The following is a 27886-nucleotide window of genomic DNA, read 5'->3' as shown; positions in this document are numbered from 1 at the left end:
AAAACTTCCTTTATCTGTTGTGTGCGACTTAAGTCTAATGGAAACGGGCACTTAGCCCAAAAGATTCCCCTGAGTTATGTGTATCAATATATATATATATATATATATATATATATATATATATATATATATATATATATATATATATATATATATATATATATATATATATATATATATATATATATATACACGCTGGGTGTTCAATTTTTAGGTTAGGTGGCCAGGGGGAGAAAAATTCAGGTAATAATTATCGCTGTCTCAGCATGCCAATTAACTAAAATTTAATAATTAACTTTCTACTGGCTGCGGTAAGTTGGCATGGTTTATACTAAAAAAAAATTAGGCAGTCGTGTTTGTACACAGTTTCAGTTAGAAGACTTTTTCTAGAACGCCTGTGCTCCATAATATCCGGCTCCAAAATTTATTTAAATATTTATTTATTAATTTCTTTACTAATACTGCAGGCCACAACTGGGTCAAAGCAGGAGTGGGGGTGTTACAGATCCGTTAGATCAATCATACAATCTTTAGTGAGGTAAAAACAATAAACAGGACAATACAAACTATATTAAAAAACACTGTGAAATAATAATACAAAATTTACAAGTCAAATGTTTGATCAATATATTTCAGCACATTATCGGATGAAAGAACTTCACACGGAAGGTTATTCCAGTTGGTTATAGTGCGAGGATAAAAGGAATATATATACTTAAAATTGTTAGTGCGCGCTGTGATAGGCGTGAACTTTGCAGAATGGTAATTCCTGGTGGAACGCGATGATAACGGAGTCAGGAAGGCCGATGTTTCGAGTCTGATACTCCCGTGCGATAATTGGAAAAGAAATTTTAGCCTATTCATTTTGCATCGAAATTCCGAAGTAGGAATTTTATTCATTTTCATTAGTTCTGTCGGGGAGTCATGACGGCTGTATTGGTTGTAAGTGAAACGGACGGCTAATCTTTGAATTTTTTTGAGATTGACAATGTCTTTTTTAGTATGTAGATCCCAGACTATGCATGCGTATTCAAGGCATGGTCGTATTATCGAGTTATATGCAAGAGCTTTATGTTCGCAGGCGAGTAATTCAGTTTATGTCTTAGTAGGCCTAGTTTTCGTCATGCTGAGGCGCATACTTTAAGAATGTGGGAGGATCATGTTAGATTACTAGTAATTGTAACGCCAAGATATTTAAAGCTATCAGTTCGCGAGAAGACTATTGATTCTGTACTGATGTGCATATGGTTGCTTTCTGTTAGTAATACGCATAAATGCGGTTTTCTCAGTATTTAGTTTCATGTCCCAAAGGTCGCACCAAATTTAATGGTCTTTCGTATGATGACGCCTGAAAGAGGGTTAGGGTCAGCGCAAAGCTCCTCCCTAAAGTTACGCAGGTGTTGTGTGTGCTGTTTATTGTGTGAACAGAGTGGAAACTTAGGCATAGGTGATAACAGTTAGCCTTTCCCTCTCGGCCATCGAAATAAAAAATCAAAAGAACCCTTGCAACCAGTGTCGTAACACGCAACTGCAGAGCCTCTAACGATAGTGGCAGATACCATGCCGAGATAATAGTGCGAGTCGAGAATCTGGATGCCAGTGCGGGTGCGTAATAATGACTAGATAAGCGTGCGAGGTCGTTGCCTGGGCTACGTGAACAGCGTGGCTGCTGATGGCCGAGTACGGTAACTTCTATTGTAATTAAGAGCAGCTACACCACCAATAATAACTGAAACAGCTTTATCCCTCCTAACGCGTATTTCCTGCTGCTACATAAGCTTATTTCGGTCATGCACAAATCTCATCGACACCTTTCACCTCTCAAGACGTCAATGCCCCAAAAAGTGTTCGGAATATTTGCCTTCGGTTGCAACGCAAAGCATGCATTGCTCTTGCGTCGACTCGATGACACGGCGCACTACTTATGCAGAAATACTCGCACAGGCAGATGTTATTCTGCCCTGCATGTCATTTACATCGCTGGGCTCTGTCACGTAAACTTGATCGTTAACATAGCCCCAGAGGGAAAAATTGAGCGGAGAAAGGTCCTGCAGGAGATCTTTGTCCTAAAAAAAGTGAGGCCCGACGATCCTGTCCCCGAGTATGCCGCACCACGCATTCCCACTCCAGCGAACTTGATGCTTGTGCTGCCTCAACCAGTGTGAGCTTTCTTGTGCCCAATAATGGGCGTTGTGAAGATTAACACTTCAATTTCTTCAAAACCGAGTTTAATCAGTCCAAATTATTCTGAGCAAAAAGTGATTTTTTTGATCAGTTTTGATGAAGCCCCAATTGCAGAAGTCAACTCGCCTTTCAAAGTCCACCTCATTTAGGTCCTGATGAAGGTAAACGTGATATGGAATGAACTTGTGCTTTCTTAGAACATTTTTGACTGTTCCGACGCTGCGACCACACTTCTCGGAAATCGGTCGGATGCTGAGCTCTGGCATCGAGTTTACGCACGCGACAACGTCGATTTCAAGGCCTTCACCTTGCCTTCGTGGTACGTCTTGGAAGGCGGACAGAGCCTGTTGTGCAAAAGCGTCGAAATGGGTTTATGAAAGTAGACCTTGTTGGAAGGGGACGCTCTGGGTGGTGAGACACGTAAAGCGTTGCCACACACACATGAAATGAATGAAAACGAAGCGTTGCCATTCATTTCAGCCATTGCAACTACCACGTCTACTTTTTTTTTTGGTAGAATACCTCAAGCCAGAAGCAGCCATATTAGCTCGAAAGGGCTCCATGTGGATTTCTTTGGTAGACCTTTTATATATATATATATATATATATATATATATATAAAGAAACTTTGTGTTCTATTCAATATGGTGGGGTAGATTGCAACAAAATTTTTAAATGGTGAATAATATTTATTTTTATTTCACTCCTCACAATTTAACATGGGTCCTTCCCTATCAAGTGTACCCCGTCAATTTCAGACCATCTCCGATCATGCTGAATAAAATCCTGCGGGTATATATGAATGTGAGAACTAGTCATTGAGGCGTTATATTTCGCGAAAAAAAGTTTGTGTTCCCTAGAGGGCACTTCAAACTTTGGGTCAGATGGGTTAAATTTGAAGGTCGGTAGGGAAACGTTGGCAATCATAATTTTTAATGATAACGAAGGCAGTGAGCATAAGATACAGGAAGTCACGCTAGAAATAGTGGATAAATACAAACATTTGGGCGCATGAATAAACAACGGGGCTGAGTACCTAAGGGAGCACGAAAGATGCGTAATAACTAAGGGTACAGGAATGCAGCTGTAGATCTGACGCGGTGGTCTAGTGACTAAAGTATTCGGCTGCTGACCCGCAGGTCGCAGGAGTGCATTCCTGTGGCGGCGGCTGCATTTCCGATGGAAGCGGAAATGCTGTAGTCCCATGTGCTCAGATTTGGGTGCACGTTAAAGCACCCCAGGTGGTCGATATTTCCGGAGCCCTCCCCTACGGCGTCTTTCATAATCATATGATAGTTTTTAGACGTAAAACCCCACATATCAATCAATCAATTGGGAATGCAGCTGTAATAAAAAACAGGGCACTGTGGAACTACAATAGGTATGACTTTCTGAGAGGGTTTTGGAAAGGGGTCTTGGTCTCGGGTTTGACGTTTCGCAATGCAGTATTGTGTATGAAATCAGAGGTTCAAACAAGATTCGGAATTAAACAACGTGGCATAGGTAGACCTGCTTTAGGAGCACACGTGAATACCCCAAGTTAGGGGATACAGGGGTGACATGAGATGGACATCGTTCGAGTGCAGGTAAGCTAGTAGCAAGATAGGATTGGAGGAGCGATTGAGAAAAATGGGAGAGAAGCGTGGAGCTAGAAAAGTTTTCAGTTTATTCTACGGGAAGAATATTGATACTGAATGAAGGAAGCGAACTCGGAAATCGTCAAGCAATTATTTATACAACAGCTGAATACCAAGCCAAAAGGAAACATCGGTTAAGAAGAAGATGAAGGAAACAGAGAGGGACATGCGGAAGATTGGAATGCTTGGGAAATCATCACTGGAGACCTACCGAACTTCAGAGCAGGAAACAGCAAAAGAAAAGATCTACGATTATCTCGGGGCAGTTTTCTGCTGTTCGAGGCCAGAACGGGACTATTGCGAACCAAGGCGTACCGATCCACATACGAAGGCACAGACACGGTACGTAGTGCGTGTGGAGAGGATGAGGAAACAACTGAACATATCCAAATTTTCTGTAAAGGGCTCCACCTTATAGTCCAAGATAATGGCGCGGAATGTTTCAAACATTGACGTTTACGACAGTGAAGGCATTGTAGACTTTAAACGGGTAGAAATAACCAGGAGGAAAGTAACTGATAGGTGGCTACAATCAAGGCGCGACTAAAATTGAATCCTTCAACCCATGGTGATAGTACTTTATGGCTAGGTAGCGTGAGCCACCGCCCGTTAAATAAGACACAGACGAGTACATCCGTCTATCCATCCATTCAATCCAAGTCAAACGGTGTCGTGCTCAACTAATTATGTAATATTATTGGTTCAAGCAATTACTTTCAGGAAATTTTGATCTTAATGTCGAGGCACTCCTCCTTAATTACTATGATAGTGTACTCATTTTTGTTTGAAGTTGGTTTTTCACTTTGGCAAGATATTTCAATATGCTGCATATTCCGCGTTTCTTATAAAAAGCACAATATTCGTTCCCATAATATATGATTAGAATACTTTGGAAGCAAATGAAGCAAAAACCTTGCCATAATATTGTGCCAAAGTTAAAAAAATAGCCTTTTGACTCATATTGTGGCCTAATTTTTGCAATGTAATGGTCTAAGTCAAAATATGGCTTATGTATTTTTGCGTAGTGTGATTTGTCAGTAAAACATGCAGAAAGTTTCCAAAGAGTAGAATGTGTTTTAAGGGAGAAAACAAGTTTCCATGTGAACAACCACAAGGTTGTACGAAGCTTGCCATTGCCTCACCTTCACTGCATAGCACGTCAGCGCGAGGTTTCATCGGGTGCTTTTCGAGAGCGAATAATGCATGTCGTACAACTCTTTGCACTTGTTTGAGTAATACTGCTGTATATAACTTCGAAATAGGGCAGTAAGGCTTTATTTATGCTACAGTATCTTCCTCCTTGGACCATCAAAGGGCATGCAGGTTATATTGAACCGCTTCTTAGTCTTAAGCGATAAAATTATAACGCAGTCGATGGCCTGCAATACAGTGTTGAGGTGTTGTGTTTACTTTCGATAATTAATACACATGATCTTATTATTATTTGACGAGATAATTGAAACATATTTCACCTAAGGTATTTTTAAAGATGTTTTGTGTATAGGCCGATGGTGATATCCAAGGGTGATTTCCTTGAATATCACCAAGGAAAGGTCAACACTAATATTTTAAATGAATAAAGTTTCGTGCCCCCAATATTTGAAAGTATATGATTGCTTTTTGTGTTTGCCAGGGAACATTTTTCGAATTGTTTCCAATAAGACATAAGCTTCAGCTGGGAAAATATATAGAAATGAATCAATGCACTTTAGCATTTCTTACCAGTTGCATCGGCACAATAGTGGTGCCCATACACGTGGTATCTTGTTCTCTGACTATTAGTGCAAAATTCGGCATGGTCCTTATAATTATCTTGAATAAAAGAAACTAACATTTTTCTCTTCTGGCGTTATGGTGTAGTATCTTTATTTCTGAAGATGGGCTTGTGAAAAAACGCAACGGTACGTCTAATCAAACAATGCAACAGTCTTCACGGTTTCTTGGTGAGATTTGATTGTCTTATTAAAAATATCACGTGTGTGACGGTATTCTTCAAAACGCAAAACTAGTGGTGGCTAAGCGTTGTTTGTTTATGACGTGCGCGAGTTACACTTCGTGGTATGTCTTGAAAAATGTGTCGAGGCGATGACAATCATTAAAACATTGGCCATGGTTAGTAGCAATCTTCGCCGACTTATAGGTGGTTAATTAGATTGTTACAAAGCAAGTGACAAAATCACCTTGACTCGCCCAGGTTAATCGGTATTGATTCACGGTTTTTAAACAACGGTGAGCTGAACGCGAATACTGGTTGATACCGCGGCACTGGTTGATACCGCCACTAACAGTGAACACTACCCAATAGTTATTGACGATAAATACTCCTTAGTCCTATTGAATCATCAGACCCAATATTTTTGAGATCTACACAAAATAAAAATATGTTTGCAGTCAGCTTGGCCTCTTATAGTAACTCTGAAACTGACATTAAAGCCACGAGTCTGTGTTAGGTACTAAAACGCTGCATAAAAAATTCACAATTCACCATAGACTCCGCACAAAAGAAACTTGTAAGTGTCTGTTGGAATTCAAATTGTGAGCGATAGTACAGGCGCAGAAAGGCTGCATGGAAAAAACTTCTTATTAACCGATGCCCTACTAATTAATGCAATTATAAGTACGCCAAAGCTATGTTTAGGAGAACTGTTTCTATGGTGAAATCTCAACATGAGGAAAACCGGTATGCATTTCTTTCTAAAAGTAGCAACAAAAAATCGCTCGATAAATTTTTTAGGTCTAGTAAAAATATTTTTTCATCGATCAACGTAGAGTGCGTTGTTCGGACTTCTGAAGAACTGGCTGATTTATTAAACGGTTATGCAGCGGGTTTACAAAACCGCTTTACATCTCAAACACAAGTAATTTTCCAAAAACTTCTTGCGTGGACCATTTGGCGAGTGTATCTATAGACGAACTTTGTCATGTTGTCCGGTCTCTCCCGAATTCAGCTCCAAGTCCAGACGGCATTATGGCATGTTTGCTAAAATGGCTATTCGAGGAGTTGCCTCAAAATCTCGACTCTCGTCAACCATTCACTTGGCAATGGCTGGATTCCTTCAGATTGGACAATGGCAAAAATAATCTTCTTGCTTAAAAAACAAGGTGCAAATGCACATATTGATAATATAACACCTATCGCATTGATTTTTCATGTAATGAAGTTAATTTAAAGAGTATTATACCTTAGAAGCATTAAATCTATGACAAAACTCAGTACTAAGTCCTTGTCAGATAGAATTTAGACCTGGATGTTCCATTTGGGATGCACATATAGATTTAGAGCAACGCGTTAGACTTGCTCGTCACAGGCGTCACTTTTCAGCCTTAGTAACTCTAGATTTGCTAAGGCATATGACTGTGGAAAATGCTACCCTACTTAACTCATTAGGAAGCTTGAACTTCACGTGGTATATTATCAATTGAGAGTGTGAATTTCTAAAGGTTAGGAAATTTTATTGCTCACAACGAGGTTCATCTTTTCCAAAATATAGTTAGTCAGAGCAAAGGGGTCCTCAAGGTTCTTTCCACTATCCCGTTTTATTTGATATCTTATTAGGTTCAGTTCCGCTCCACAATAACTTCCAAGTGTATGTATATGCAGATGACATTGCGTTCTTCACTGCAGCATTTGATATACATTCTTTGCTTTCTACATTAAAATCATACTAAGCAACATTAGACGTTTGGTTTCAACATATTAAAATGTCTCAAAATGTTAGCAAAAGTTCAGTGACTTTTTTTTTGAATTCTTTAATTAGCATTTCCCTTCAATGTCGCCAAGAGGTGATACCACGAAATGTCTGTGATGAACAAAGTTTATTATTAAATGACTGTGTTAATTATTAAGGAGTGTTTTATGATGAAAAATGGACATGGGGAAACCACATTTAACACAATAAATCTCAGGCAACTCGTGCTATTGCAACAATTTGTTAACTTGGTAGACACCCCACTGACCTACGCAAGGACAGTCTAAATATGATTTACCCTATGAATTTTCGCCCAATTCTAGAATTTGATTGTGTTTTATATATTGGGGGGCCAGCATATAAGATTAATACCCTTGTTATCTTATAACGAGAGGCCATTCGAAGTTGTCTGATGGTTCCTAAATTTACTGTGAACAGTATGTTATATCAAGAAGCTCGAGTCCCCCCTAGTTTGTAGATTCCGCATGCTTACCAATAAAGTATATTTAAACATTTACGCTTCTTCGCTTAGACGTTCACAGTCCGTATTCGTTTCCTAACCGAGAACATTTTAATGAACCGTGGTATAGAGTACATAGGTTTCAAATTTTGTTTGTTAAAGAGCAGCTAGAACCTTCAAACGTTAACATGCGCAGCATTGTTTCAAATGACTCATTGGCAAAAACCAAAATTGCATTTGATGATATATTCTCTTCTAATGCCAAACTTTTACCTAACAGATATCTAAAAGGCTTATCAGAAGATTATCTAGTTCAACTGAAAATTGGTAATGTTCTTGCTATGGATGCATGCATCTGGGAAGAGAAGGAAGGGGGGTAGGCATCTTCTCAGAGAAACTGTCTTAGCCTTACTAAGTACGTCTCCCAGATTACGCTCCTATATTTGAAGCAGGGCTTTTACCAATAATTTTAACCCTTAGAAAACTTTCAATCAGTGATTCAGCAGTTGTTATTGTTACTGATTCTCTTTCCGTATGTATATCCATAGCCTCAGCTTCTTCACTCGAGTATTCCCCTTGGAATGCTTTCGCTTATTTATTCCGAAAACACCTAAGTGCATCGCGGTTGGTGTGGGTGCCAGGCCACTGAAGCATATATATATATATATATATATATATATATATATATATATATATATATATATATATATATATATATATATATATATATATATATATATATATATATATATATATATATATATATATGATATGATATGGCTGACACTTTCGTGTGGTGGTCTCTAGATGGTCCTCTAATGTCTATTGTACCTGATACCAGTTTTGTCACTGGATCCCGATTTCGTAAATGTTCTTTACTCCAGGATTCCATGAAAATTAAATTAGTAGTTCAAGAATACGGGCACCTTTCTTTTGCTTGGAATAATGAATGGTGCCCCTCTCTCAAATCGGATATGTGCATCACGAGATTCCGATGCCAAATTCCGCCCCTTAATTTCTATTTGTACAGGTCTGGTCAGTTGCCATCTCCCCTTTGCTCTTACTGTCAAGAGCCAGAAAACATCGATCATTTTTCTTATTTGCCGACGTTTCACAAGCCACAGAAAGGAACATTTAGAAACTATATTCAGAAAATAAACATTACGCTTAATTTTGAAAATATCCCTTGCCCTGGGGCTTCTTCTCTGGGCCCTAGCAACAGGAGCGTCTGCTTAGCAGTTTTTAAATTTCTCAGACACAAGAAAGTGCGCTTCTAAAATTTTCTTTTTTTCTTTTTTAACTGATAATATTTTATCTCTTTAAAATTACCATCCATTTATTATTTTTCAATAAGTTATTTACCAACTTTATTTGCAAGCCACGTTATAATTATCCACTCTTATATTCCCTAGATGACTGAATAATTATTTTTCTTCTTCAAAATTTAAAAATTCGTTTTCTCTAGTATCAAAACCACCAGTTTAATGGCTAATCCCCCATAGTGGGTACGAGCCAAAGAATATAGGAACAGGTCAGCAAGCAAGCCTTCTTGTATTGGGTAAGAGCCATGAGAAGAGGACTTGGAGATGTTGAAAAGTGGTGCTTACTTAGGCCAGACTGAGTAGCTGAGCTGGCTTGCCTGGCGTTTGCCTGCTCTCAGGGTTTTCGCCAATGATTGAGTAGTCGTGTTTGAAATTTCTTCTTGATAGGCATTCCAGTAGTATCCTGTTTGATTAACGAGTGTGTTTTCAGATAGTTAGGCCAGACAGATGCCGTTTTTCTCACCTGGACCAGGGACTTTCTTCTAGTCTGCTTCTCTTCCTCCGCAGGAATTACCAGTCGACATGTTTCTACGCAATGACATCTCATCCGTGCCTGCGGCCTCAGTACCAACAACGAATGTATCATACGGATGAATAATCCAAAAGTGATTCAGACGGAGCTGACAGCCCACTATCAAAGCATCACAGAGGTCCGACAGTTCGGCAAGGGAGGCATTGTCTCCTTCTCGTCTGACCAGCTCTGTGTTCGAGACTTACTAAAGTACTCGGCGTTCGCTGCTAACCCCGTGGGCGCATTCATTTCACCTCACCTAGCTTGCGTCAAAGGCATCGTTCGGGGCGTCGATGTCAACTTGACTTTATCTGAGATACTCAATATGTTTTCCGAAGCAGGTGCGATAGCGGTTTATAGATGTAGTCGGGTTGTGGGTGAGAACAAGGTTCCATATAACGAATACAACATATACGTGCCAAAAGTACTTATAAGAGAACACTGTATGTCTATATACCTGATATACAGAGTATGCCAAATAATCTACATTGATGAAGTAAACTAGTATTTCTGATGCTACTCGTAAGTGGGATTTCAGGGAAGCAAAAATGGCACCCTAATTCATCGATTGTGCCTTTCTTCGAGGGATAGCGTTCACTGTATACAGCTTGAAATTAGTGTCAGCTCCAGCTTGTTCTGGCTCGATTTGACAGATATGTGGGGTTTAACGTCCCAAAATCACCATATGATTCTGAGAGACGCCATAGTGGAGGGCTCCGGAAATTTCGACCACCTGGGTTTTCTTAACGTGCACCCAAATCTGAGCACACGTGCCTACAGCATTTTCGCTTCCATCGAAAATGCAGGTGACGCAGCCAAGATTTGATCCCGAGACGTGCGGGTCAGCGACCGAGCACCTTATAGACCACCGCGGTGGGGCAGCTTGTTCTGGCGTAAAGGACTACGAGAGTGTTCGCCATTCACTCCAAGATCACAGAAGACACACTGCGCACACACGGTAGTTATGGAGAAATAACTGCATGCATTTGATTGTTGTCTACCTTTAGGTCTCGTAAAATTGCACGACAGCGAGAAACAGCGCAAAGCTATATACCTAGCTAAAGCAGAGGGTACAGTTAAGCAAACATGACTCTTCCTTCGTTCCCGTCTCCCTTTGCGATTGTAGTATTCTTCCAATATTTCGGATTTACATCCCTTTCATTTGTTTGTGCTGAACTTATGATGTTTTGATGCGTGTAACAGTAATGCTTGCGGCGCCTTGTATGGCGGATATTGGCCTTCAGTGTGTGCATATGTCGGCTGAATGTTTTCGGGATCTGAACGTGCCTAGGCATCACAGCAACCTCGCGTACACGTTCAGGATTCGTGCGCGTGTATGCTATACGCACTACATGTGGGGCAAGTCTCCCTCGCTGCCTTCGTTGTAGGCTACCGCAGTTCGTATTTCATCAACCTCTTTTTCTTTAGTTTCACTTCATGTATGTTCAGCCTTGAACAATAGTTATTATCTTACATTACTGTTAATATTTTCATTTGAAGAGAAGCATGTAGCCATCAATGTTACTTATGAATACTCTAAAGACATGTGTTAGAGCAATAATTTTGTTTCCATGATTGTCGACTAATTGCCTCATGCTCATTGCTTCCGTTATCTTGAGTTTCGTTGTTGTATATATAGAATGAGACACGCCAGCGAGGGCGACCTTTAGCACACATTAACAAAACTCGGTCGGATTAATCACTGAACGTCGCACTTGAACGAGTGGCGGGTGCCTCTGACAATGGTAATACACTGCAGACAAGATAAAAATATATGCCGGTAGAAAGAAATAAACAAATTGAGGAACTAAACTATCGAGATAACAGTAAAATGTGTTGAAAAACAAAGGCTTTAGTGTCGGTGATGGTACGCGGATCTCGTGGATGTCTCGTCAACTAAATTCGCCCACTCTAATGCTTTTGAAACGAAGCCATAGAATGAATCATCAAACCTGCCAACTGTACGCAAACACGACAAGTGATAACAATGCCCAGAGAAGCGAGCGCGTTCAGCACTATATATGAAGCGGGGAAATTTGGCCTCATAGCTTTCAGACAACTGTAATCCTCCCGAATGCGGCCTGTCAAAGTGAAGCGGTGAGCTGCGGCGCATGTCTCGCCTCTATTCTCGGGTCTGCGAGATCGTTCGCAATAAAGTTTTGCAAGTTAACGGGCTTCGGCTGGCAGGCACGTTGTTTTTCAAACGGCATACGTATGGCGGCCAGGAAAATGTACACGTTGTGTGGGTTCTGCCCCGAGCTGGACTGGAGACCGACGGCTTTCGTGGGACCCATCCCGCCGTGCAAGGTGTGCGCCTGGTGTGGCGTGATTCCCGTGACCGGGGTGCTGCTTCCCTGCGGCGAGCTGGAGTGCCTGCCCTGTCGCGAGAAGAACGGAAGCTGTGCCAGCCACGGAATGACGTTCGCGGAACACGAGCTCGAGATGACCATGTTCTCGCCCCGGCATATAATGCGTCGAAAGGCAAGGTGTCCCCTTAACTCTGAAGTTTGCTTTTGTTTTGAAGTTTGTGCTCTAGTCGGCTCAAGAGACAACTTTTGCCGAGTCAGACAAGAGCTCTTTTTTGGTCCTTTGGAGTCAGTAATGGCCACTATCAAAGTAATTCGACTTCGGAGCCCAATGCTTTGGTCATTTGAAAGCCTTTCCTGACCTTCCTAAACCTTGAGCATTCTGAAGGTCAGACGGCATTTGCAGTGAATTTCAAAAACTGCTTTGGTGACTGCAAGAATCCACCAATGCGACATTTGGTCACTGTAACATGAAGTCACCATTCGCACTAAACGTCAGAGGTTTTGTACAGGGGTAGATGAACTTTAACTCTTAGCGCACTGCCCTACAATAATTCCTGTAGAGAGAGAGAGAGAGAAGTAAACGTTTATTTCGAAACAGTGTTCCGAGCAACGCCCGATGTCACCCTGAGGTGGGAGGGCTCCTTAGTCCAGGAACCCTCTGGCTTCTACTGCCCTCTTAGCCCTGGCGACGAGTTGTTGTTGCTCTTCCAGGTCCTCGAGGGCGAGCTTCGCCTCCCACGTGTCGGTTAGGTCTTCGTTCGTCCGTCCTGCTTCGTTATCAGTCGTGTGTTGTTGCAGATTACGTCTGGTAATACACTGGCATGCAAGAAGTAAGTGCGCCAGAGTGTCCGGTACGTTGCAAAGCGGACACATAGAGCTATATCTCGTTGGGTAGAGACGGTGCATTAGGGCCCCATGTGTGTATGTGCTGCTTTGCAGGCGTCTCAGTATTACGCTTTCCTCTTTTGTAAGTTTTGGGTGTGGTGGAGGGTATACTCGTCGCTCCAGCCTGTAATGCTGGAGTAACGACGAGTAGGTGTTTTGAACAACTTCCGTCTCTTCAACGACGGATCGAATGTCCTGTGGGCAGGGGGCAGCCCGGCTGACGTGCTCTCGGGCAGCGGCGTGGGCCGCTTCATTTCCCTGCTGACCCTCGTGTCCTGGCACCCATAATACACAAGTGTATGGGAGTGGAGTGCTTCGCCGTTTCAAAATATTGATGGCATTGGCTGAGATACGGCCCTTAGCGAAATTCCTGCAGGCGGCTTGTGAGTCGGTGAAAATCACCGCGGCGTCTGTACATGTTGTGGTTGCTAGGGCGATTGCCGATTCTTCTGCAGCGTCTGAATTAAGTGCGTTGACCGTGGCTGACGCTAATTCTCGGCCTTGAGAATCGACGACGCTGACAGCGTACGCGTTTCTATGCGGATACTTGGCTGCGTCAGTGTAGTGGGCGTCCGGGTCTTGCTTGAACTTTTGTCGAATAGCTTTAGCTCTAGCCTCGCGTCTACTTTTGTGGAAACTAGGATGCATGTTGCGTGGAATAGGTGCGATGGACAGCGACTCTCTAATGTACAGCGGGATGCGCTTTTTCCGGTCTGCATCGGCGATGAACGTGTCGCTGTAGTTGAGGTACCGGAGCACCGACCTCCCCGTAGGCGTTAGCTTGAGCCTCTCCAGCTGACTATTCCTATGCGCTTCAGTGAGCTCTTGCCACGTGTTGTGGACGCCCATCTTTAGGAGACGTGTGGTAGAGGCCATTGGCGGAAGTCCCAGGGCTACTTTAGTGGCCTTTCTTATCATGATATTAAGTTTTTCAATTTCAGCGGTTTTCAAATTCAGGTACGGCGTGCCGTACGTAATGCGGCTGGTGAACAGAGCTTGCATTATACGTAGCGCGTCGTGCTCTTTGAGTCCGTTTCGTTGATTCGTGATCCTCTTGACAAGGTGCATGAGTTGTGATAGTGTCCGTTCGAATCTCGGTATGGTGGCAGCTCCCGATCCATCCTTGTAGATGTGAACTCCAAACACTCGCAGGGTCTCGACTTTTGGAATTGAGGTCCCTTTCAGCGTTACGCTAGGGTCAGGCTCGTCGTATAGAGGGGGTCTGCCTCTTGTTCTCGCTTTGAGGACGAGGTGCTCGGATTTCTCGGGGGCACAGTAGAGACCGCAGTCTCTGAGATACCGTTCGATGGCATCTACGGCGGTTTGTAGGCACGTCTCTTGTATCCCAGTGTTCGAAGCCCTGGTCCAGAGCGTGATGTCATCAGCGTAGATCGCGTGCCGTAAATCAGGCATTTTGTCGAGAATTTTTGGCAGATTGATCATAGCCACATTGAAAAGTAACGGCGAGATGACCGAACCCTGCGGCGTTCCTTTTTTCGGTAGTTGGAAGCTTTTGCTGCGGATGTTGCATATGCCCACAGTTGCTGTACGGTCTGTCAGGAAGTTTCTGACATACGTGTAGGTTCTAATGCCGCAGCCAACGCCTTCGAGGTTGTTGAGGATCGCGTCGTGGCTGACGTTATCGAAGGCCGCCTTGACGTCAACTCCGAGTATGGAGTACTTACTTCGATGGGTGAGGTGATCAAGGAGGTCTTCTTTGAGTAGTAAGAGCACGTCGTGCGTCGAAAGATGCTGCATGAAGCCAAACATGGTGTCCGGTAGGTGTCCACTATCTTCCAGGTACTGGGTTAAGCGGTCGTGCACCATGTGTTCGAACAGCTTTCCCACGCACGAGGTGAGAGAAATCGGGCGTAGGTTCTCGATGCCGAGTGGTTTGTTAGGCTTAGGGATCATGGTGATTTCCGAGTGCTTCCATACCACAGGTAGCTCTCCTTTATCCCAGCAGTCGTTGAAATAACGGAGAAGAGCCGTGGTGGCCTGGTGCGGTAGGTTGCGTAAGTGCTTGTTGACAATCCTGTCTACTCCGGGGCTGGTATTTCTTGTCAACTTCGTTAGGGCTGTGTGCAGCTCAGCCAGGCTGAAGGGCCGGTCGAGTTCAGTGTTTGGTGCGCCAGCGTATTCTTTGGTGTGAATTGAAGCCCTAGTGGGTGCATCGCCACAGAGCTTCTTTTGTAATTCTTCTGGGAGGTGTTCTTCTGTACCGGCGTAGTTTCGAATAAGCCTCTGAAGGTGCTGCTTCTGTGCTGCTTTGGAGGGTTGCGTGGCTAGAAGTGTGCGTAGCAGATGCCAGGTTTTCTTGGTGCTCAGAGTCCCCTGCAGCTTGTCACAGAAAGCATGCCAGTTCTGCCTGGCCAATCGGTTCGCGTAATCTTGAGCTTGCTCGGTGAAGAGAGAAATGCGTTTCCGTAACTTTCTGTTTAGTTTTTGTCGCTTCCACCGTTTTAGAAGTCCTCTTCTAGCCTCCCAAAGGTGGAGGAGATGCGCGTCGACGGCGGGTGTATCGACGTCAAGCTGTATGTCCTTAGTGTAGCGTTCGGCTATTTTGAGCACATTCCTAAACCAGTCTTCAATGTCGATTATGGTGGTTTCAACGTCGAGGTCATTCCTAAAGGATTGCCATTCCGTTAACCGCGCTATTCCAGTCTTGGTCTGTTTACGAGTGTGCGCTACGGAGAGTTGGATGATGTGATGATCACTACCTAAAGTTTCCGGTAGCACACTCCACTCTGCCCTAGTGACGTTCGCCGTAAATGTAAGATCTGGATTTGTATCCCTGGAGACGCTGTTCCCAATTCTCGTCTTCTGAAGAGGGTCGTTCCACAGGGTTAGTCTGTGATGTTGAGCAGTATCGTGCACTCTAGAAACCTTCCTCGTGGTGATATGATAGCCCCATGCCGTGTGAGAGGCGTTAAAGTCTCCCATTATTATGATCTGGTGGCCATTTGTGCGCTTCCTGATTTCTCGTATTAAGTGATCGAAGTCTAGTAGTTGGTCTCGTGGGGGGCTGTATATATTGGTTATGAAAAGACTTTGCTGCGTCTTTCGTTCTGGCAGAATCTCTATTAGGGTATGCTCTATTTGAGTGTCCTCAATTTCGTGTTTTTGCGTTGAAAGTGCTTTCTTGACAAGTGTGGCAGTTCGATGGGTTTGTGCGCAGGTCGTGTAGCCTTGCAGTCGTACGTTCTGCGTGTTGGTTTCCTGAAGTGCAATGATGTCTGGTTGGTTAAGCTTGATGAATTCTTGTAGGCTTGCGTGTCGAGGGCGGTATGACCGACAGTTCTATTGCCATATGCGTAAAGCTGAATGCTGGTTCTTATACTTATGGTTAGGGACTGCCATCTTCAATCGATTCGATGTCACGCCTGCCATCGCGACTCGGCGAGACTGAGCGAGAGGCATTGTGACTGTTCGCTCGTGCCTTCTTCCGAGTCATTTGGCGTGGGTTGTTCAAGCTGTCGAACTGTGCCATGGTTACGTAAGTTTTCTTCACGTGTGCGATGAAATTGTTGACTTGCGCAGCAATCCCATCAATTTTGGCATTAAGCGTAGTGATCTTGTGTTCAAACATTGAGGCTGTTTTTTCTATTGCAGACTGGACAATCTTTTCCATCGTGGCGTGCATGTTATTCATGAAAGATTCTTCGAATATCGTGCACCTTGCGTTCACTAGGGCTTGGACGCCTACCTTGGTCAGCGTTGTTGCCGGCTCTGTGCTTGAGTTTGCTTGTTCTTGATACTGTTGTTCTGCATTGTCCGAATGTCCTTGCTGATGCGTGCACTTTTCAAGTAGTTTGTCAATGAGCTCTTGTTGTCGTTTTTGACTCTGAAGCAGTTTATTTATGAGACTTTGTTGGCTTTGCAGTTGGCTGTGCTGATTCTGGAGCTTTTCTTGCTGGTTTTTTAGTCTATCTTCGAGACCCTGTATGGATGAGGTGTCCGACTTCGAGGAGGTTAAGCTGCTGCGGTCATTAGATCCACTTGCCATGGCAGCGTAGCTCGCACGTTTAACGGAACGCGAGCGCGTGCGAGAGCGGGAGCGCGAACTGGAACGCAGTATTGATTTAGATCTACTGCGCGCAGAGACGGAACGCGTGCGAGGGTGGGAGCGCGAACTCGAACGAAATTTTGACTTGGAACTGCTGCGCGTGGAGACGCGGCCCTCATTGTTACTGTTAGAGGTAGCGGCCGATATGCTAACCTCAGGGAACTCTTCTCCGCTGGCGTTCCAGTTGTTGTCTATTTCTTGAAGCCTATTGAGGCGCTGTTGTCTTACGTTGAAGGGTGGTGGACTTGACTTTAGTCTCCTTTTGCATTCTTTACTTGCTGTTTCGTGTCCTTCCCCGCAGATCTTGCAGATGGGTGCGCATTCATGTCCCTGCGTTTGTCCGGCCTTGCCACATTTATAGCAGAAATCCGGGATAGGTTTCGGACAGACTTCCTGGCGGTGACCCGTATTGCCACAAGCTCGGCAATACTGCACTGAATTACGATATGGTCAGCAGCGGAAGTCTACGCTCTGGAAAATTATGTAGTAGGGAACGTGCGGTCCTTCAAAGAAGACGACTGCCGCGGTCGATTGACCTAGCATTCGGGCATGAAGAACTGTGTATCTTGCCGGTGCGCGAATTCCAGCCATGAGTTCTGCGGTGCTCGTACCGGGTATCAAGCCGCTGATGACGCCTCTGGAGACATCGTCCGGTGCTCTGATGTTGCCGTTCACAGTGTAAAAATTTCCTCCAAGCTGTATTTTTTGGATGCTTACCAGCTTCTTGGCGTCTTCTTTGGCGGCGGTGCTTGCGATGATTAGGTTTTCCATTCTCTGCACTTGTACGCGTACCTTGTCGTTAAAGTCTTGCTGTGATAGTCCACTCACTCTGCCGATGGCATGCGTGACAGCGACGGTGTTCCATTTGGCGAGGTCAAGACCTGCTTGCGGGCGGTAGACGATCTTGAAGTAATCGAGCGGCAGAGGTGGCATCTTGGGCCTGCGTTGTTGCTGCGTTGGTGATGACTTTAGCGTCTGCTCATTGATAGGTGGCTGCTCTGTGGGTTGGTTGGCCGGTGACCTTGGATTGGCGACAGCCTTCTTGTCTTTCTTATTTCTCGTGATCCAAGCGCTTTCTGTTGCAATTGTTCTGCCACTGCCAGCGTCATAGGTCCACAAATTTTCTGTTGTTTTGTTTGCGTCCACTTGGTCAGTTTGCATTGTATTTTCTTCGTCTTGCTGGTTTCTTTGCATTTCGCTTGCTGCGGCTGCGTCTCTGCTCATTCTAAGCTTTTCGCCACGGTGAGCGCGAGCGCTCGTGCCGTGCCGTCAGGAACGCCTGAGCGCGTTGTGCACGCGCCGCGCGGCTTTGCCCAGGAACGAACTTGGCGTTAGGCTTAATACACTGGACGCGCGCTTGTCGGGAATTAAGTCTTATATCTTGAGACAGAATGCACTCACCCAAAAGAAGCAGGTGTCCGCCGATTCCTCGTGTCTTGGCGGCTGAGGCTGTGAAACTCTTGGGTTCGTCACTGGCCTTGTTTCGGGTTAAAAAGCACGAAAAGCAGGAGTCCATGCGAGACGCGTCTGGTCTATACGGCCCCCTAGCGGTGGCTTCTTCCTGTAGAGAAACTCAGATTTTACGTTATTACAGAAAACGCGGGAAATGCATAAGTTTGATCTTATAAGTCGTAGCAGTGCCCGACTATGTGGATGTAAACGAAGCAATAAGATGAATAGTGTATTTTTAACAATGCTTTCTGTTCTCAAGTGCTTTTTGGCGACGTCCCCGCATCGCTGATATCCTGAGAGGACGGGACGAGCTCCATTCGATTCCAACATATGATAGTCCCTAGTGCTATCAATAACAAAACACCTTTACCGATCCTTATTACACAGCTTTACGAAATTCACTTAGCAGAGGAAAGCCGCGCTCATCAGCAAAGTTTGGCAATATCACATTGGGCTACCAGCAAGCACGAGAGGAGGCTAGGAGAGAGGGTCTCTCCACCACCCCTAGCACGGCCTAGGCCCACGCCCCAATCAGCTACTTTGAATAAAATTATTCACTCACTCAAAACAAAAGTGAGAACTGGAAACAGATCAAACAATCCGATGTAATACATTTCTGGATAATATGAACTGCCCAGTGATCTGCACCATTTGAAGTTCGTAGAACTGTAGCAACCCCTCTCACCGAACTTCCGCACGTGGCGTTAGCGCTAACTCCAAATTATCGGTACAAGATGTGATCTTGGCTGCATCGATAATTTTTTAGTGTCCTAAAGAGGCCCTGAAACACGTTATTGAGTAACCATGGAATTATTTCACTAAAAAAGTGTATTGCCTCACAAATTCAATGACGAAAAAGTTTCAAGAATCCGCCCAGTGCGAGCGGAGTTACAAAATTTGCCACACGCTGCAATCGCATTCTCTCTTCCCTCGTCCCGACGAAAGCGCTGGACGCTGAGCAGGAAGGGATGGGAGGGGCAAACAAACAAAAAAAAAAACGTCACGCGCACCTCATGACCTTGAGCCCTTTTTCTTTTTTTTTTCTTCACATACACGGATTTTTCAGTGGGATTGCGCACACACACGTGGACAAGTGACGTCCTCTAGCGGCGATCTCTGTAACAACTGACGCGCCATGTTCAAATTAGCCAATTGCTGATATACGGGTAATCTACGTGTATTTTTTGAGCGTCTTCCATCCATCATTTGTCGAGGGAAGAGAAAGCAGTATTCAGCTGACTTTGATAATTTATTGTGAATTCCCGCCTGCGCGCTGCACATTTGGCTCACGTGTTCTCGGGAGCCTCTACTACCGATCAGCAGCGTTTTCTGACCATGCTCAAAAAGTGTTGCAGGACCCCGTTAATATTTTTGTAGGCGAGAATAACAGCAATAAATAAATTTGTACGCACACACACACACACACACACACACAGACACACCCACATACATACATACGTACGTACGTACGTACGTGCGTGCATGCGTGCGTGCGTACATACATACATACATACATACATACATACATACATACATACATACATACATACATACATACATACATACGTACGTACGTACGTACGTACGTACATAGGTACATACATACATACATACATACATACATACATACATACATACATACATACATACATACATACATACATACATACATACATACATACATACATACATACATACATACAAAGAGTGTCCCAGCTGACTTCGTTTAAAACTTAAAGAAAACCACTTGACTACTAAGTGGTACTAAAAGAGAAAGGAAGAGAAAAGCGAGCCCCGTAACTGTCTGATTCAGGGAGCGACACCTCAACAGCTTACAAAATATGGGGGTGAGGAGGGATAAAAAAATAGGATTAAAGGTATATATAGAGAGAAAGATGCGCTAGGCCATTGAGCGACACACACACACACACACACACACACACACACGCACGCACGCACGCACACACACACACACACACACACACACACACACACACACGCGCGCGCGCACACACACACACGCAAACGATTATATTTCTCCTACGGAAAGCTTTCAGCCATAGTCCGGCCTTCATCAGGTTAGTACAGCACGCAGCACATCGGTTCGGCAGCACTGCGCATGTCATGGTGATGAATGCACGGCACGCACGATACCTCTGCGGAGCCCTCGTTAGAAAGGCACATAATAGTTCTAAAATAATTTATGAGCCTTGATATGTATGCTATAACGTTAAAAGATGCTAAAAGTGTCTGCGCAAAACTTTGCACTCATGTCTAAAAAAACAAGATCTTGGAGCACCCATCACGACGTTGCCCAAGCAAGTGTGGCTGTTCATACTGCACTTATGCAATATATGCGTCTATTTTGTACCCAAATAGAGATGTAATGTCGTGAGCAATATCAGCGGTAACTTGCGAGCACGTGGTGAATACCTTCCAATCCTACATGGGGCTTTTAGCAAGGCTGCTGTCGGAAACAAAGCGGAAAGGGCACCACGGTTCTGCTAAACGTTGGTACTCCCGCGTTGTTAGTATTCATACCATGCAGCGTGATACCGCTGCTGCGCGCGAAATGAAACAAACTATATAATAAACGCTTATAGACGACTCGCTATAGCTAACATAATCCAGTCCGAAGTACTTCCAATCATTCCCATGCTGCTTGAACGATCTCAGCGCCTGATTGCCCTCTAGTTTTCACAATATGAAGCTCTGCGAGTGATAGAAAACGGTGGCCACGATAGCGTGTTGTCACCGGCTTGCGATGATGAAGAGCAAAACCAACGCCGAACGTGGCCGCCTGCTGTCTTCAGCTCCGTGTGAATTAACAATGTTGTTATGTTCTTCGACGCGTTTTTGGGGTTGTATCACAGAAAAAATCAAGATTTAGCAAAAGTCATCATCATCATCATCATCATCATCATCATCATCATCATCATCATCATCATCAGCCTGACTACGTCCACTGCAGGACAAAGGCCTCTCCCACGTTCCGCCAGTTAACCCGGTCCTGTTCATGCTGCTGCCAATTTATACCCACACATGCATACGTCAGCAAAAGTAGAATAACGAAAATTAAAAGATAAAAAAGTAATCCCGAGAGCTACAACAGGCGCTGAGATAAGCTCTTATCGGCACGTACGTCTATAGTGTGCGGCAAAATCAGAGGGGTGGAGAAGAGACAATAGATCGCGGATGATTGATGCTTTCTTCAGTTTAAAGCACCATACGAATACCGGTAGAAGTGGGCTTGACTCTCACATTGCATAGAATAGTACTTTTATCATTTATTTTCTGTTCGTGCATGTGCCATTTGAAATTCGTCATGCCTAGGTGAATTCGCGCTGTTATAAACACTCAGCCACTAATGCCACCGCTATTGGCCTCCCGGGCTCCGTCAATATAATTTAAGCTTTCTTGCCGTGAAAGCGTTCAATAGAACGTTGTATGTGGGTTGTGAACAGAATTAAATTGAAATGAACCAATATTGATTCATTGTGCCAAGCCCATCAAGTATCAAGACTATGCTACAGTAAAAACTCATTCATTTGAACTCGAAGGTGACTGTAAACTTGTTCGAATCAGGCTGAATTCAAACTAGAGAGCCCTCACTATAATATAAATGGACATAGCCCCACACAGCATGGTCAGAACGCAAAGCAGTTAATTCTGGGCACGTTATCGCCAACTAGGCGTTACTAAATGTTTGTAGCAGGTGATTTCTTAAAGCAAGTCATGCAGCTCTAACAGTAAATAGAGTTAAATGATAAATCAGTGACTCGCCGGAAACAAGCACCGACATGCATTCATATGAGCAGTGAACCTTTATGTGAAATATGTCACAATATTCATGGCAGAGTTAACGCAATTAAAATGAAAGCAATCGGCAATTTTTTGTGTTTGTTTTCTCGTGGCTCCTTGAGCACCACTTGCAGCTTGCCATAAGAGCTCAAGCGCAGCGTGAAAATTCTGCTGAGAAATGCTGCCGTTTCATTGTGTTGCACTGCTATAGTAAGCTAAGTTTAATTCTTTTTTGCAACACGTTGGGTAGACTTTTGCGAGGACCAATGAAAACCAGGGGCTCCCAGTTCGAATGAACCAATGTGAATATCGACGCTTTCCTCCACAGAAATAAACAGGGATGCACCGTAACCAGAGCGTTAGTTCGAATTAACTGCAAGTTCGAATACACCGAGTTCAACGACCTTTTATTGCATTTAATTTTTGTTCGCCTCTTACTGAATACTTGGCTTACTGAATACTTTTCTTGAAAAATCTTTGCAGGTTTACTGCTGGAGCGAAGGTTGTAACCAAGTGGGGACCGTGTCAGCTATGCTTGAGCATCATGAAAAAGACTGCGCTTACCGGACGAGACCCTCAGGGAACCAGAAAGCAAATGCCGAGTGGAGTGAACACTTGCTTAAGGAACACTTTTCAGAGACAGGACCTGAAACGCGCACTCAGAATACGCCGACGAGAAACGGCAACTACGGGGGAACGACAGTTAAAAAGCGTAAACCTTTGCAAGACAATGTGCATGTTCGTTATACTTTTGAAGGTAACAACGATAATGGTAGTATAAAGTTACTTAAGGATAGCAGCACCAATATATCTCAATTGGTAGAACTTTCCTCGGGTGATGGTGAGCCATGTAAAGATATGTGCAGTTTATTACACACACAAGTGAACACCAGTGCCATTTGTGAGCCTGCCCTTTCCACCTTCGGGGATGATTATTCAGATATTACTAAAACAAGAAAAGCGCCAAAAGAAGTGCCACGTGCACATTCCCAGAGTGCTTTCAAAAGTAAGCATGTGCAGGACGACGCCGAGGGTATGCAGCCGTCGAACACCAAGCAAGACGTTCACATTGAAACCAGTGGACTAGCCACTCACGCTTACCATGGTGATCACATTGGCCAAAACTTCATATTTCGAGCCGGTCTACGAGCGTCAAGTAGCGCTGGTTGTACGAAGATGGAACACAGCAAATCAAACCTCGTAAGCCAAGGCGTACACACGGAAGCAAATGAAACAACGAGGGAGCCTTCAATCGACATGGTAAGCAACAAAACCGAACCCTGTGGTCGTGAAGACGCCAAAGAGCCTCCCGCACGAAAAGGGCCGCAAGAATCTGCGTGTCACGAAGGTTCCCTGGAAGCCCGATTCACCAATGAAAAGATGAACTCTCGTGATCACAGTGTATATATCGGGATGGAGTCGGGCAGCGACACCCTTCAAAAAGTGTGCGTTGAAGAGCAAACATGCATTGAAGCTGAAGGCGCTGCACGCGATGGCAACAGCGTACGGCGGGAGGATTCGGTGGTTCAAAGGCTTCCATCTGGCGTCTCTTCGGGCGCTATCTGTCGTGAAGTTACCATCACAAACGATGAAATCATAGCCAACGCTCTTTTGAAAACTTCCAGATCTCTGGAAAGTGAAGAAAATTCAATTTACTTTCTCGAGGACAAGGAGGAGGGTCACACTGCAGAAACTGTTCGAAATGCACGTCTGCACAAGAAACACACTCAGGCAATAAACGCAGAAGATATCACGAACAATTGCCGTATGAGAGGGCAGGAAGCGCGACAAAGGGAATCATTGTTAGATGTGGCAACAGCATCTCAGGACAGTAACGTGCGGCAGACTTTGAGGCACAATCTAGTAAAACAAGGTGCGCAGGGCACCTCTGTTGCAGCAGAAATTTGCAGCAGGCCAGCTGGACATGATCCAACACGCTGTTCCTCCAGTGAGATTTCTCTGAGTGGTCATGTAGAGTGCAAGTCCAGTGACTGTGAGGATAATAGGAGCCCAAAATGCATCGAAGAAGCCTTTGTCCATTGCCACGTAGAGAATGAAGCGGAATCTAGAATTACAGATAGCTTGTGCACACTGAACACAAGTGACCCCTCCAGTTGTCAGGCACCAACTAAAGCTTTCGCGGAAAACGAAGAGCTTGAAGGCAGCCGACTAAGAGAGTCGGAATGTGAGCCTGAAGTTGGCAGCATGTCACTTCAGTCGCTAAAAGAAAAACCGCCGCTTCAACAAGAGTCGAATGCCTGGCTTCGAGATGACCAGAAGAAAAAAGCACTTTCAAGCCCTGTATCACTGGAGCCACACGAACTTTCGTCTGCCGAACAGCATGCCGGCCAGCAAGAGCGAGAAGAGTCAGAACCATCGTTGACGATGTCGGCAAGCTCCACGACTGGCTCCAAGGTGCTCGAGACGACCGCAATGAAGGACATAAGAATTCAAGGACAAGACGTCGTGCACTACGCGACAGGAAAAAATGAAGTCCTCAACACTTCACTTCGCCATTACCAGCGGAGTACGTTTGGAACTCCAAATTATCATAAGGCGTCCTTACACTGCACGGCGGCTCATGAGGCTTGCGAAAGAGTGGCCGTGGATGGAACGAATTTGGAGGAAGGCCATTCACACAATGCAGAGATTGCACCCGTAACTGACAATGTGTTTACCGGGGAAATAACTGATGGGATCGGGCATATGATCGGCGCAGCCTTGGAAAGCGTCTCCGCACCTTTTTATTTGTCATACTACAACGACCCACCTGCACACTTTAATTATAGTTACGAAGAACACAATGCTAGCGGGAAACCTAGTTGTGCAGGTGCCACTACTCGCGAAAGAAATAACGCGAATACTCCTCATATAATTCCAATCACACAGCAGCACCAAATCCGAAATTTGGCCTCAGATGGTGATCAAAAGGCCACGGAAACTGGCACTTTGGGCACTGAAAAGGTCCAATTTTCGAGGTGCTCAACAACAGGAGAGAACCACACAACTGCGCCATTAGATGATATGTCACCAGAAGGCGAAACAGGATGTAAGAAACCTCGATTTGTTAACAGCTTGCTAAATGACCATTGGAGCCTCCAAGGCACATTTATTCAGCCACTTGGTGAATTGTTTCCGCGCAATCTTAGCAAAACAGTGGATGTTAGTTACACCAGAAAGCAGAGCTCAATCGTTAAGCAAAGTGAAAATGCACAGAAAGTGCTGCAGGAGCTGGTCCATAGCTCACGACTGTTCTGCCGAAGTGAGAGGCTCATTTCAGGATCAACTGAGTCCACAGAAAACAAGCAAGTGTTACGCGAAGCAGTACACGAGACACATAACACAGCTGCATCCTCAATGTCTCGCAGTGAGAATCCCATCGTATCAGAATTACCTATGGAAGACACGGAAAAATCAGCCGACTTTGGCCAAAGTGGGGTCTACTGTGAAAGAGCCATAGCAGAAAACACCGACACCAATTGGTGCAATACCGAAGCATCAGTTGAAGAGGCATCAAGTAACGGTGAAACACCCCCTTTGCGTGATAAGCTTGAAGCAAGGACTGATCCTATAGATGTCTTGCTGCATTTAAAAAGTGAATTAGAGGCCACTTTGGCGGCAATAAAGCAATGTATCAAGAAACACCCGGAAAATAATGTTTCTCTGCGTGAACATGGGGAAAAACTCAGAGACTACATCAATAAAGTTGTAGAAGTCTGCAAAGCAATATTGCAGAGCTCCCTCAAGGCCTCCGAGTCCTGCGATTGGTACGTGGAGAACTATGATCAACTAAAAAAGAAGGTTTTACAGTATGACTATTGGACACAGGGAAGGTCCACTCCGCTCTATCTCCAGGGCTACAATATAAAACCCAGTGTCCTTTTTCGTAAGAAGAACGGTTTACTTGAGCTCGGTGCTGAAGTGACTTTGTGCAAGGGTGTGTACGATGACCTTTTAGGGTGGCCTTTTCAAAAGAGGAGCAAGCTTACCCTGCTGCACCCTTCTGACGATAGCAGACACGTTGTCTTCTCAATGGATGGTGACAATGAATTTGGATATATAGGATACTTGAAGCCAAAAGGAATGCACAATCTTCCCGTTCGTGCCAATGAGTACCACTCACTTCAGGAAATTGAAGAGGGTGGCTTTGTTTCCGATAACAAGCTCTATTTTAGGCTCGAGGTCTCGAGAGAGTAATCAAGCCCGAGTGTTTATATCAGCCACCATATCATGTCACATGTTACTCAAAGAATGTGCAATATGGCGCCAAAGTTTGCGGGCAGTTTGATTTGAATGATTTGCCTAAGAATTCATAGAAGAATCTAGTATACATTTTCGTGAAGCATGAAATAAAACTATGGATTATGACGATGATTCTAGCGTGATAAAAATAGGATTGATCAATAAATAGAGTCCCTAGGATCAGCGCGAAAAAAATAACACACGAAAACACAAGGATGTGCACGGCACAAGCACTGGCTAAGAACTGAAAGTTTAATGAAGAAAAAAGTGGCATAGATATAGGCATAAAAGAAGGCACTACAAATCTTATCCACCCTGATCCTGATGAGTATGTTCTCACTAGCCCAACTTACTTTGCTTAAATAAAGATAGAGTGTGTTATCAAGTGTGCAGTGTTATCAGTGTTCATTTTCGGGGTTTCCCGCCGCGTTGCTTCAGCATATGCGATGTTTTTTTAATTGTGCAACTTAGCCTACTTTGGCAAAGAAAACATCATGATGACGATGGTATGGGAAAAAAACTTTTTTCGCCAGTTAAATATTAGGTGCATTTTACTGTGGAACTGTTATCCGTCGAAATCGGTCGGGATTTTTTGTGGCACAGTTTTCAATGAAACTGCCTCCGGTGTTAAATAAGTGTAGACCAATCCCAAAGACATTGTGGTACCGTGCCGACGAACGGTAGATGTGAATCAGCCCAAGTGACGCAGAAGATTGGGTGAACTTTGCCTAAGTGTAACGAATGTCAAGAAGCATTAAACAGCTAATGTAACGTTTGAACGCTTACAGTCGTAGCAATAAAAAAAATAAATAAATGTAGAATCTGTAGATTCAATGATGTGCGAAGCATGAATGAGAAAGGTTGAATTGCCACATTAAAATCAGCACAACGTTACAACGTGGACGTAAATTATGTCGTAAATACCTTCCGTGTCATAATTATTATGTTTGCCCCGGTCATTCGTGCTCAGTCGTCCATTCACGTCACGTAATAACAAATGTTGTATATGTGAAGCTAGCAAAACGGCCATGAGCGCGCGATGAGCGTAGCATATAGTCATGAAAATGCTGTCGCCGGATCCTGAAATAACTGAAGAAAAAAGATGACATTTTTTTTTTCATTTGGGAACACGAGGAGCATGCAATACTTTCATTTGTAGCAGCGTTCGACAACGCTCACAATTTCATACCAATCGTTCCCAGACAAAATAGGAGATTTCCTGGACATCTTTATATATTTACGGAACGGCAGTCTAATCATCTACCACGCTTTTCAAGAAGCTTACACACAGGTGCCAATATACGCCCTGCTCATGGTTCACTCACAGC

General features: G+C 44.2%; 1 protein-coding gene across 1 annotated transcript; it reads left to right on the top strand.

The window, feature by feature from the left end:
• The first annotated feature begins 11863 nt into the window (after positions 1–11863).
• On the top strand, positions 11864–26944 carry LOC119161475 (uncharacterized). Its single transcript, XM_037413964.2, has 2 exons — positions 11864–12284; positions 22800–26944. Exons 1-2 carry the CDS (start codon positions 12018–12020, stop codon positions 26511–26513), a joined length of 3981 nt encoding a protein of 1326 aa, XP_037269861.2. The 5' UTR covers positions 11864–12017; the 3' UTR covers positions 26514–26944.
• Positions 26945–27886: the final 942 nt, after the last annotated feature.

This window comes from Rhipicephalus microplus, chromosome X, assembly GCF_043290135.1.
Source record: "Rhipicephalus microplus isolate Deutch F79 chromosome X, USDA_Rmic, whole genome shotgun sequence".
NCBI lineage: Eukaryota > Metazoa > Arthropoda > Arachnida > Ixodida > Ixodidae > Rhipicephalus > Rhipicephalus microplus.
This window is presented reverse-complemented; position numbering and strand designations above follow the sequence as displayed.

Excerpts from the sequence above, each read along its gene's own strand:
- LOC119161475 (XM_037413964.2), top strand. The coding sequence starts at position 12,018 with ATGGCGGCCAGGAAAATGTACACGTTGTGTGGGTTCTGCCCCGAGCTG. Across the intron at positions 12,285-22,799 it reads GGCATATAATGCGTCGAAAG|GTTTACTGCTGGAGCGAAGG; the intron begins GCAAGGTGTCCC and ends AAATCTTTGCAG.